The 13,058-nt window shown below is 36.8% G+C and overlaps 1 protein-coding gene across 2 annotated transcripts in view; it reads left to right on the top strand.

The window, feature by feature from the left end:
• The window catches only part of LOC146323496 (pre-B-cell leukemia transcription factor 1), a 95,332-nt gene extending 82,474 nt beyond the window's left edge, over positions 1 to 12,858 (top strand). Inside the window, exons 7-9 of one of the 2 annotated variants that reach the window (XM_084722477.1) lie at positions 2,187 to 2,299; positions 4,551 to 4,640; positions 10,784 to 12,858. In XM_084722477.1, coding sequence (XP_084578603.1) covers positions 2,187 to 2,299; positions 4,551 to 4,640; positions 10,784 to 10,876 — 296 coding nt within the window. In that variant the 3' untranslated portion in view covers positions 10,877 to 12,858. The remainder of the gene's footprint in view (positions 1 to 2,186; positions 2,300 to 4,550; positions 4,641 to 10,783) is intronic. The other variant, XM_084722478.1, reaches the window with a different exon arrangement.
• Positions 12,859 to 13,058: the final 200 nt, after the last annotated feature.

Here is a 13,058-nt window from a genome sequence, read left to right as displayed (position 1 = left end):
CAATCAGTCAATAAATCAATCAATCAATCAATCAATCAATCACAACAATCACACAATTGCACATAACAAAGGAAGTAACTGCTGGGAAAAACTAATAAACCTAACAACAAACATAAAACATTTACAGCTGCAACAATGAATCTATTATTATCATTTTGATAATGGATTAATCGTTTTGAGTCATTTTTATGAAAAAAAAATGTTTTGAGTTGTGGACAAAACAAGACATTTGAGGACATCATCTTGAACTTTGATCAATATATTTTTTTTACCATTTTCTGACCAAACAACTAATCGAATAACTGAGAAAATAATTGACTGATTAATTGATGATGAAAATAATCATTAGCTGCAGCCCTAAAAACACTATATGAGGCTAAACACTTTAACTGTATTTTATATTGAGCTAATCCAAAAGTGAAGGAAAGTAATTACATTACTAAATTACATTACTTTAATATTGTGACACTTGGATTAAGTTAGTACATTTTTGAGCAGGTAATTAGTAACTGTAACTGAATACATTTTTAAAGTAACCCTGTATAAATATAGATATTCCAGGTCAAACATTACTTCCATACTAGTGAGCGTTGGTCAACTAAATGATTTACTTTTGTTATAGTGGAGTACTTGCTTATTGTTTATCAATAGAACAGTGTTAAATAAATTGATACTAGGGCTCGTTTAATATCAGGTTTTGGTACCCATCTCTACTAAAAGTACTATTTATCTTATGGGATTATTTCTGAAGGGACTTCAGTCACAATAAATAACTTTCTGTGTCAGCAGTGGATTCACACAGGAACCAGTCATAATACAACAACCTGACAGGCAAAGCCATTGAAATACACCCATAAAAACTCATTTTTACCAACTATAGCATAAGAAAACTGTGCTACAACAAGCACAGACAACTTTGTTTGAGCTGAACAAAGGGTTTACATACCATGCTTGTGTTGTACAGCGAATTTTTGTAGGCAGCGATGAAGTTTGTGCACTGTAAACAGAAAAAATATAATATTAATAGGCATAATAATATAAATTTGTCTTTATTTGAAAAATCTCTGAATATTTTCGGGTTTCTTTACTCCTCTCAGGCAGTAAACTGAATATCTTTAGATTGTGAGCAAAACAAGACATTTGAGGACGTCACTTTATGCTTTGATCAGCATTTTTCACCATTTTGCGACATTTTATAGACCAAACATCTATTAACCAATTAATCAAGAAAATAATCAACAATGAAAATAATTGTTAGTTGCCGCCCTAGTTGGTTTGGTGATCTCTTTCTTGCTTGCTGGAGCTAACACAAGCTTTATGCAAATACTTGTGTGATGAAATCAGCAAATGTACAAATGAGCATCTGACATCATTTGGCGACTTTTAGTGACTTTTGGAGTCAGTGCTAGCATTGGTCTTTTTATGAGACCTGTTGACAATAAGAAAAATAGAATAATACTAGACTTATCCTTAAAAGCTACAGTTCTTTATCTTTAGAAATCTGTGTTTTTGCAGGAGTCAGAACGGGAAACATGTTTAGCCTAGCATAGAACAAGTATGGGAAGCTAATGCAAACAACTGGCTTCAAAAGAATAAATACATACATGACAAAAATACATTTTCACCACTCCAAAGCTGATTTGTTTGCATGTTGTATTCTGTAGTTACCAAATAATTTCAAATGTTTTGCTGGAAAGTGAATTTTATCACTTTTGATAAAGCTAACATTAAGCTAGCAGTTTTCCCTGCTCATATTAAGCTAGGCTAAACACATCCCAAGCCTCCTTCTGTATTAACTCTGAAATGAAATAAATATTAATAATTTGACCAGCAAGAAAGGGCATTCAGAGTGCTTTTTCAACTCTTCTTCTTTCCTGGTTGTAACGTTAGCTTAGCCATGAATAACCTCTTCAGAGCACTAATACTTGCTTACGTCTGTGTTTGGAGGTTAGAACTTCTTCTTGACACAAACAGCTCTTGTGTCGGGTCACAGCTGTATCTCCTCTGTCTTCATGTGTCCATTAGTTTCCTCTTGGCTCCGTCCCTGTCCGTCTAACAGAGCCTGCGCGGCTGCTAGCTAACCTCTGCATGGTGCTCCTCCGGGCCGCCGCCTGGACCGGCCCACTTGCTTTAGCCTGCTTGCTCTCTGTCTCTCTGTGATTCGACTGCTCCCTCTCTCCTTCCAGGTTCTGCTGGCTCTTTTAACATGTCAAACTCCGGGGATTTGTTCATGAGCGTGCAGTCTCTCAATGGGGACTCTTACCAGGGGGCTCAGGTGGGAGCCAACGTGCAGTCACAGGTAGGGCAGCAGATGATACAGGGGCAGGCCCACCTCACTCCCCTCTCACAGCAGACATTTTGACTCCTCATATACAGGCGGAACTATTCATATCATTAATTAGACTAATATTTTATTCAGCTCATATCATAACTCTTAACACTTAACTCCAATTAAGTTAGTTATAAAAGCACGTTTCTTAGTATTTGGTTTTATTTGTTAACAACCTGCTGCAAATGTAGCATCAAGCTAATTTAAACAGCAGCATATCTTAATCTTATCTTAAATTTAAGTTATCTCATATTTTATGTATTTTCATTTAAAATTTTGCAGCATTTTGACAGTATTATATATTTCTGAAATCATTTATTTCATTTTAATTAAATATTTCTGATATTCCTCTGCGTACCACTAGAAGTAGCTTTTGTACCACAAACCACAGTTTGAAAATCGAGATGTAACATGAAAAGTTTGTTGTTATAACAAGATATTTTTCACCTTATTATGGTTATCAAACTTATCACGTTACGAGAAAAATTTCTTCACTTAACTATATACAATTTATTTTGTAATAACATGCAAAGATTCATGTTATAACATGATAACTTGTTGTTGTAACATAAAACATTTCATGTTATACCTTTTTATGTTATAACTAGAAAATATTATCGATATAACATGATAAGTTTGTATGTCATAATAACATGAAAGTAACTTATTATAACTTAAAAGCATCTCGTCATAACAGGACAGGATGACTGATAAAGAATTTTGGGGGTTTGTTGTCAATATAGGTATTAGGGATTAAAAAATGCAAATATATTGGCCAGTATACTTTGTAAAGAATATAGAATATATACATAGACATACATTTTTTGCAGTGTTTCTTCAAATGTAGCTATCAAACAACAAAGATGTAATATTATGTATATGTGTATGCATATAATTAATAATATAATTAATTGATCATATCAGTCACTGGTAACATTAACGATCAATTGATCATTATTAAAAAAAAAACATGAAAATACCTAAAAGAAAAACTTTTAAAAAAAAATTAGATATACAAAAAAGCATAAAAATGCTTGTATCAAACAATACCAAATGCATTTTGTCCTCCTCAGTCAAAGCTCTGTTTCCACAGCAACATGTTACATATTCTCTGACAGCACTACATAGCCTCTGAAACATATAAAACAACTTATAAAGGCCACACATATACTTGAATATCAGATAACATGCAAAATGCACTCATAAAAATATATTTCAGAGCTTTATTTGATAGTAGATTGATAAAAAATTTACTTGAGTGATCAAATTCTTAAAGACCAATTGATTAATCATCAGTTAATCATTATCATCCCCACTACAATTTAAAACTAATTTAACAAAACTAAAGATTTTAAAACTAAGAAACAACCTGTTTTATCTTCTGTAAAAGAAAAAGTTGTCATATTGGTGCACATGAGGCAACATATATGCCAATACTGATATAGACTAATGTAGTAGTGATAGGCCAATATATCAGTTGGGCTCTAGTTATAACTTTTTTATATACAAACTTTTAACATTATATAAATATATCTATATAACACTGATCCATTTTCCTTTTTCCAGCAAATTTAGGCTTTTTACTGAATATACTGAGACTGCAAGGCTAGCAGTAATGCAAACCATCAGAACTGTATGAGCACTGCCTATTCAGAATAATGTTTTCTCAGTCTACCAGCGTTGCACAAATACACAATTAGTGTATGCTTTATTTTATCTGTGTGACACTATCTGGAAAACCTAAATATTACAAGCCTTTTCAACTTCCATTTCCAATGTATATTTCTACCCCAGCCATGCACATCCTCACTGCAGTACTTCTTCGTCCCCCAAGGGGAGCCAGCCCAGCACTTTGAAAACCACTAGCTTACTTGGCCCTAAATGGAACAGAGTCATCATCAATGTTATTAATTATACCTGATACTGTATGACAAGTCAAAATGTCTGGGGGGGGGGAAAAGGAGCACACTGGCTCCTCTGTAGAGCTTCTTCACAGTCTCAAGGGCAGACTGTTCGTCACAATGTGTTCACATGTGAAGAGTTTTTTATTTCAGCTCAAAAATCAAAAGTTTTTTATCCTGAATTTGCCTTTTGTTTGATTGGACCTTGTTGTCTTGCAGCAGTGCACTCTTGTTGTCTCTCTTGTTGTCTTGTCATCCTCCTCTCTTGTCTCTTGTGTTGACTCTGACCTTGCTTTGTTTGTTGTTTCTGAATGTTTCAGGTGGATACCCTTCGCCATGTTATCAGTCAGACAGGCGGATACAGTGAAGGACTCACAGCCAACCAGATGTACAGTCCGCAGGGCATCAATGTAAGGATTCTTTTTTTTTTCTTCTTTCTCTCCCTACCAATTATTTCAAAGCCATAGGGCTCAGAATGCCACTTAGTAGGACTTGTCTCTGCTCCATGGTCACCTAGTTGATTGCTTCTGCATCGCGCGCGCCATGGGCAGCGTGCTGCCCGGCGTATGGCGGCGCGTGGCCGGCCGCACACATGCAGGGCCGCCGTCTGAGCCTGTCACGTCCAATCAGGTCCGGCGTAGCACCTGCAGCCACGTACAGTCAGCCGTGAGCGGGGCTGCACAAACAGGTGACACCTCCTGCACTGGACTTCAAATCCCTCTGACCACCTGACCCGTGATTGGACACCTAGGGGCCAGAGGCTCCCGTTAAGGCCTCCGAGTGGAGAACGCCGCTAAAAATAAAAAACCTCCCGCCGCAGGAAACAGCTCCTCATGTGCCATAGGGGTGCGTTCCCCTCGTGTTTGTCTTATTTTGAGTTCGGGTATAGAAGTGGGGGTTGTGGAGGGGGCGGTGGGGGGCTGTGAGGAGGAGGGGGGGTTTGCTTGCTGGCGGCTGCAAACAGTAGGGAAATTCACAGCGACAAGCCGTGTCGTAAAGGGGAAAATCGATAAGACAGACACAAGGAGAGCAGAGTGTGGACTTGGGACAGCAATCCAAGCGCATTGCTCAGATCATGTTCCTGCCACACTAATGGCCCTGACAGCGAGCCGCGCAGAGAGGACGAGGACGGTCACAGCCACGGCTGGGTTCCTCCGCTGTCGTCGCCGTCGTGCCTCAGTGGCCATATGATAATCAGATGAAATGTCTCCCGTATAAAAACATGTATGTGTATTCAAATGGGCTTCCCGGCTGCTCCGAGCGCATCCCGCAGCCAGCTGTGCTAGCCCTGAGAGGCCGCTAACGTATTCAGGCCCTGTTCTTTCTCAGTCCTTTGACCTCACAGATACGGTTCTCCTTGGACGCCTGCTTGCTCTACCACATCTTACACTGCCACAATATGCTGTGTTATTCACTTTTATACCCTGTAAAGAAGCCCCGCAATGCATAATGTAAAAGCAGGAGATCTGTCTGCCAGCCTGTTTGCCTGTGATTTATGTAGCCACAGCGACTAAGTTAGGAACTCTGGCTCTTCACTGGCTCCTCTGTTTTGTTTGATAAATTTTGACAAATGATGGTATTCTCTGTCAGACTTGTTAATCTTTTATGCTGCATGTCATCAGGGTTTCTCAACCTTTTATCGCCTCTATTAGATCCCACGATTCAGACCAGAGCTACAACAACTGGTCACTTCATTGATTAGTTGTCAACTATTAAATTAATCAGAAACTATCATGATTATTAATCAGTTTCAGTAATTTTTTTAAGATAAAAAAGGTCAAAATTCTGTGAAATTGTGCACAACAAAAGAAGGAACATTTGGACAAACAAATAAACATACCAACAAAGATAAAACATTTAGAACTATAATGATTAATCTATTATTGATTGACTATTAAATTAATCTGCATCCATTTTGATCTTTTTGGGTCATTTATTTAAGAAAAAAAATTTCCAAATTCAGTAAACTGAATATGAATATGTGTTGTGGACAAAACAAGACATTTGAGGCAACAGCTTGGACACTGATCAGCATTTTTTACCATTTTGTGACATTTTATGGACCAAACAACTATTTGATTAATGGAGAAAATGGTTGACAGATTAATTGATAATAAAAAAAAAATTATAATCAGCTGACAGGATTAAGTGATTGATTATCATTTTAAGTCATTTTTTAATTGAAAAATGTCAAAATTCTCTGATTTCAGCTTCTTAAATGTGAATATTTTGTAGTTTCTTTATTACTTTACGACAGTAAACTGGATATTTTTGGGTTGTGGGCAAAACAAGACATCTGAGGACGTCAACTTGAGTTTTGTGAAATACCTGTCAACATTTTTTCTCTGTTTTCTGACATTTTATGGACAAAACAACTCACTGACTAATCAAGAAAGGTTAACAGAGGAGCTCCAGATGTTGTAGTTGTTATTAAAATGACAATACTTCAGCCTTAAAAGTCTCAGAGAAATCAGATAAATGATGCCTTACATGTATGTTCTTTTAATTGTTTATTATTGGCGTAATGAAATTAAAAATGCCTTTTTGACCCTGTTATCAGTCAATCAGTTGTACTTAATTTCTATAGCACCTTTCATACAGGTGCAATTCAAAGGGCTCAACAGATGACTGACAAACTGATAATAAGACAGAACAAGTGAAGGCCATTGTAGAGTCAAATCAAAACTATAGATACACAAAAGAAGTCAAAACAAATAATAAAAGTGATGACAATGATGTAGAACAAAAGCATTTTAAAAGCAATAATAATAAGATAGAGCTATAAAAAACTTACATTAAGATGAAGAGCAGAGATGTCTGATGCCATTTTTCTTTCCCAATACTGAATACTGAAGAGGCACGTTTTAAGTTTGTGTCTAAATATCTCAACACTCCAGCTGCCCTCAGATCTTCAGTCCTGCTACATTTTTAGATCCCATCCCCAGTTACATTGTGCACATACTTAACAATATAAGCCCCAAAAATGACAAAAAATCACCCTGACATCAAAATCCCATCATATTTTTTTCTTTTAAAACAAAATATGTTGCCAATTTCAGCCAATAATATCATGACATCGACCCATCAATCAGTCTTCAACTTTTAGCGGCAAAGAGCTAAGACTGTTTAGTTAGCTAACTACTGTAGTAACAGCATGGCACGTCTGGGTTATGACACGCCCACTTGTCAATCAAATTCCACCCAACAGTATTCCATTATTGCCTGTCCTGTTTTCACACAGAAATACATCACCATACAGAAGCTAGATACTTGAAATGCTGCTGCATTAGATTTTAAATACATATACCCTGTATTAGGAGTCCAACTGATGCAGAAACCTATATTAGGGGAGTAAAAAAATTCTGATATCAGTATATCAGTAGGATTGGGCAATATATTGATATCATATCGTATCGTGATATGAGACTAGATATCTTCTTAAATTTTGGATGTTGTGATTTCATGATATGGCATAAGTGTTTCTGAATCCACTTAGTCATTTTATCCACATTACTGATGACTCTCAAAAATCATACAGTCATATTCATATCAAATCATATCAAATTTTTAATTTATTGAAGGATAGCCCCTTGAGAAAAATCATATTGTCGCAGTGACGATAAATATCAATATCGAAATCAAAAATATGGTGATATTTGATTTTGTCTATATCACCCAACTCTAATTTTATTTGATCCTTTTATCCTTATTTTATCAAAGTACACAACATGTCATCAGTCGCGATGTTTTTAATTATCGATACCGATATATGAAACTTGACTATCGCGATAGGTTTTTCAACTCTATCGCTCAGGCCAGAGCCTGACATCAGGACACTGAGACAATAAACTTTCACTGGAGTTTTATAAATAGTAAGCAATCTGAATCATGTTTTGTAAAAAAAGATATCTACATAGCTCAGTTGGTAGAGTGTTCGTCCCATGTACTGAGGCTGCTAGTCTCTGCAGCGGTTGCTGGTTCGATTCCCACCTGTGGCCCATTTGCTGCGTGTCATTTCCCCTCTCTCTACCCCTTTTCCTGTCATATCTTCAGCTGTCCCTATCCAAAATAAAAGCAAAAAAAGCCCAAAAAACAGTCTTAAAAAAAAAAAAAAAAAAGATATCATCGCATATCGGACCGGACAGCATATACACAGAGATCGATATAGACCGATACAGCTGTGACAGGTATCGGCCGAGCGATATATCTGTCCTGCTTCACCCTGTGTCCTCAAAAACCCTTTTTTTTCCAAACCTCTGAGGACAGATTTTTTTCTGAATGAAGAGAGGAACAAACGATGAGAGAGTTGAAGGAAACATCTTCTCTTCAGCAGAAAGACTGGATAATGACTGAGCAGATACATAATGCATGCTGTGGATGATTACAGCCGTAATTACAATTTTGAACCAGGCAGAGCGTCACCAAAGTCAGACACTGTACAGTCTGACCCCTCCACTTGTGATTACACACTGCTGCCTGCTGCCTTAAATAACAGGCTTTGAAATGAAAGGCTGTCGAGGACCATTTCCAGTTTTTCTGATGGCTTTAAATTCACTATTAATATCCTAAATGCTCTTTAACAGGCCTGTCTGTGGAGCTGGAGCAGCCCTCCATAGCTCTTATTGTATGTTAATTCCTGCTGTCAGCGTCATAATTAGTGCATATGACGTTGATTGTACTTGTTTTGTTTCACAAGTCTTTTCATACAATTTACATATATTATTCATATTATTTAAAGTGACAGTGACAGGCATTTATTTCAAGATAAAATCTTGTAAAGCTTGACTTTTCTTCAGTGTAGTTTTTTTTTTTTCATGATATGAATTTGCGGTGACTGATGGGGTGCAGACTGTAATTTACTCCATTTCTGCTTGGTTGAAAACTACTCCCTTAAGGTTTAAGAAACAAAACTACTTATGTAGGTTTGGGAAAAAATCATGCAGAAAAATCAGGGATATGGATTTCTTTCAGCCGATACCTCAACCAACATGATCACAATTTCATATTTTTGTATTTTAAAAAGAAATTCAATTAAATTGTAGTTTATACACACCTGAGGATAAGAAAGGCTCAGCTGTGACTCTTCAAATGTTAGTTTATTCATAAAAAAAATCTTGTACAGCTTAAGAATTAGTTTTGTATTTGAATAATCATTAATTAATCGATAGTTAGCATTTTCAACTATCGTTAAGGAAGATGCACAAAATTTACATCCCTGTTACTTACATAACGTAATGTTATGCATGTAAGTACATAAGGTATTATTATTATCATCTGCAACTTTTAACAGCGTCCAAATAATATAATAGTTTACAAACAAATTAACATAGGAACGATGTTTAGGAAAAGATCAGGGGCAGATCTAGAGGGGTGGCACAGGGTGGTGGTTGCCCTCCCTAAAATATGCCTTGTTTAAAAATAATGTGGTAAGACATATAATTTAATGATCTGTTCTGCACAGTTAAGGATAAGAGATGGACGTATGTTTAAATTAAAAAAGATGTATTTGTAAAAATTCTGAACATTCGCAAATAAAACCGTTTATTGATTACTAATTCCACCTTTAGATATCTTTATTCAATGCTTTAATGATGCACCACATTTGTTTTTAAAATGTTGCGTTACGTTACGTTACGTTACGTTACGTTACGTTACGTTACGTTACGTTACATTACGTTACGTTATGTTACGTTACGTTATGTTACATATGTTTTTTAACCTAAAGCATTTTCCAGGGGCAGAAAAGATTTTATGGGTTGGCAAAGACATATATGCTGATTTAATCGCAAGCAATTCGTCAATATTTGCATGGAAAAGTCCCAACATGAAGATATTTTAACTCAAAAACCTTTGTAACATCACATATCGCATAACATAACATCACATAATATAATGCAATGTAATGAAAACATAAGTATGCAAGGTATTATTATCAGTTATTTCTTTGTAATAGCATCCAATAATGTTCATAGGTTGTTTTCAAACAAATTATTAACCATTAATAAAGTGTTATGAAGTAAATTATTTATCAAAGTGATTTCCTAAAGGTTTACAAATCAGTCATTATCAAATACTTACATAGTCCATACTGTTAATATTAATACATTATTCATATTATTTAAAGTGACAGGCATTTATTTCAAGATGAAATCTTGTGCATCTTGACTTTGTTTCTTCTTTGTTTCTTCATTATATGAATTTGAGTGTGCAGTGTATGATGGGATACAGGCTGTAATTCACTCACATTTCTGCTTGGTTGAAAACATGATTTTATTTTTTTATGTCAGTCTTATTCTGAAATTATCATCTGAGCTAGCTTAGCTTTTCCTCCAATCCAGGAGGCAATTTGGCTCAAGGCTGTGTACGACTGTGTGGCGAATAGCTCAAAGTATCCCAGCATTCCCCGCTGCGCTCATACACTACCTTGCCCTCAGGACTTTCCATTCGTCGTACCTCACTGTGTTTGACCCAGCTGCACTCAGTAATGAATATGAAAGTAATAGACTCCCCCCAACACCCCCTCCCCTTCTGTTTCTTTTTTTTTTCCTCTCAGGCGAACGGTGGCTGGCAGGATGCTCCGACCCCCTCATCAGTGACTTCACCCACAGAAGGACCCGGAAGCGTTCACTCTGACACCTCCAACTGATCCTCCACCCCCCCACCCCCACTCCTCCACCTCCCCCTCCTCCTCCTTCTCCACCACCACCGACCGCACCACCCTTCCAGCCACATCTCCCAAAAAAACTTTAAACTCCATCGGGACAGGATGTGACGTACAGTACTGCGCTGTATGCAGTCACATGGCGGGACACAGTCGGGGTCTGGGACAGCGTTTTCACCATTACGGACAAATATTTCACTTTTCCTATCTGGACCACGGCGGCACCGTTAGCAGCTTGCGTAGGGGACTCATATCCACACTTCACAGTTTGTACAGTTTCCACTCGATGTCCATGTTGCCTCTTTGTATTTCTCTTACATGATATATTCACACAGTAGGCACAGAGTTAGCAGCAGATAGCAGCCCCACGTCTTGTAAATTCTTTCACACTACCTCTATTCGAAATAACAACAGAGAAAATATTTCAAACGCTTCGGTTTTACAAATTTTTATAATTATTGGAATTTTACTGTCCACCACACCATGCCCTGACATTATCTTTATTACTGTGTGCACACATTTTGTTTTTTTTCTCTAGTGCCAAAGTTCAACCCTGGAGGTGAATTTTGATAATGTTGCATTTTTATGTCGTGTCCTTACATTTTTCATGCCATTACTTTTGTGAAGTATTATTAGTCCAGTCATATTAGTCAGGTAATAATCAAGTATTCAGCCTCGATTTATATAGTTTGTATTCAGAACCTCTACAGCAGACAAGGACGTTTTATATTTTACTGCCAGAGTGGCAGGTTTTCTGCTCGCATGCAGTACAATAATGCAAACAATTCATGATTTTTACGCAAGCAATTAACAAAACGAGTGAAGAGAGTTGAAGTTCTGTCATGCGCGCTCACAATATTCAAAGAAAAACTGACCCGAAACACTAAATCGATAAGATAAGCAGCCATCGCGGCAAAGTCAACATGTATTAAAGCACAATAACACCTACCGGTCGAACTCAAAGGGTGACGTTTGTAAGAGGAAAGAGAAAACAGTACAGAGGGAATTTTAAGATGTAACTATAGTAGTCATATATGGAAGAAGCAGAGTGTAACATACAGTACATTATCAGACATCAGTCAGTGTGTGTCAGTGAGGTCAAGATAGCCAAATACTGCTGGTAACCAAATCCAAAACACAAATTCTACATCTGATTTTTAAGGTTCCACGTTGTTGGGATTTAACACGTTGCATGTCTTTTCTCAGAATTCACGTTCATCTATGGAGTTGTGTTTGTGTCATAATCCTGAGACTGTGATGGGACATTTTCAACACAGAACAGACGGTAAACACTTCACTTAAACCATCATCAATGAATGGTGAATTGATCATTGTTAATTCAACTTTATTAATAGCTATTTTATGGTTAACAGACAGTCAATTCATGAATATATGAGCTATTTGTTAAGCAGTTTTATAAGCATCAGTTGCAATTCTTCAATAATCATCCAGATACTGTTTATATCTGGATGAGTGGTTCCCAGGCTTTTTTCTTGGAGGCCCCCCTACATGTATCTAAGAAAAGCTGAGCCCTCCCAGCCCACACATACATGCTCACACCAAAAGAACAATCATTCATTTCAAAGCTTTGTTGTCAAAAATAAACATCGATTAAAATTATAATTACAGTTATGATCTCAGAACTTTTACCTTTGGTAAATGTCTCTTTTCTAGCTAAACTTAACATTCTGTCTTTCAACAACCCCACAGAGAAGCTTAAACAAACTCATCCTTAACAGATGAACAATAATGATTCATTACCACAGAGCTTGAGCACTCACAGAAGTGTGACCCACTAAGTACCCTACTACTTATGAGTGAACACAAAAAAAGAGAAAAGAATCCACTTATCAACAGTAAAAATGGCAGAGAACCCACATATAGACTAAAAAAAGGCTTAGAAACCACATATAAATGCCAAAAATGACTAAGAATCCAGAAATCACAATTAAAAATGGTTAAGAACTCATATACACAAGTCAAGTGCTAAAACTGGTAAAACTGTTTTAAGAATCCAGATATCGATGCTAAACTTGTCAGTTTATGCAGTTTTGTATAAAATGTGATTTTTTTTTGTAAATGTGCAAATCTAATTTTAACAGCCTCAGAGCAGGCAAAGCCTTGGGGACCCCCTGTGATTAAAGCCGCCCCCCTTTTAGTGGGGCCC

The sequence above is a fragment of the Lutjanus erythropterus genome, chromosome 7 (assembly GCF_056507025.1).
Source record: "Lutjanus erythropterus isolate fLutEry1 chromosome 7, fLutEry1.hap2, whole genome shotgun sequence".
Classification (NCBI taxonomy): Eukaryota; Metazoa; Chordata; class Actinopteri; order Lutjaniformes; family Lutjanidae; genus Lutjanus; species Lutjanus erythropterus.
Note: the sequence above shows the minus strand (reverse complement) of the source record. Positions and strands in the feature narration are given on the sequence as shown.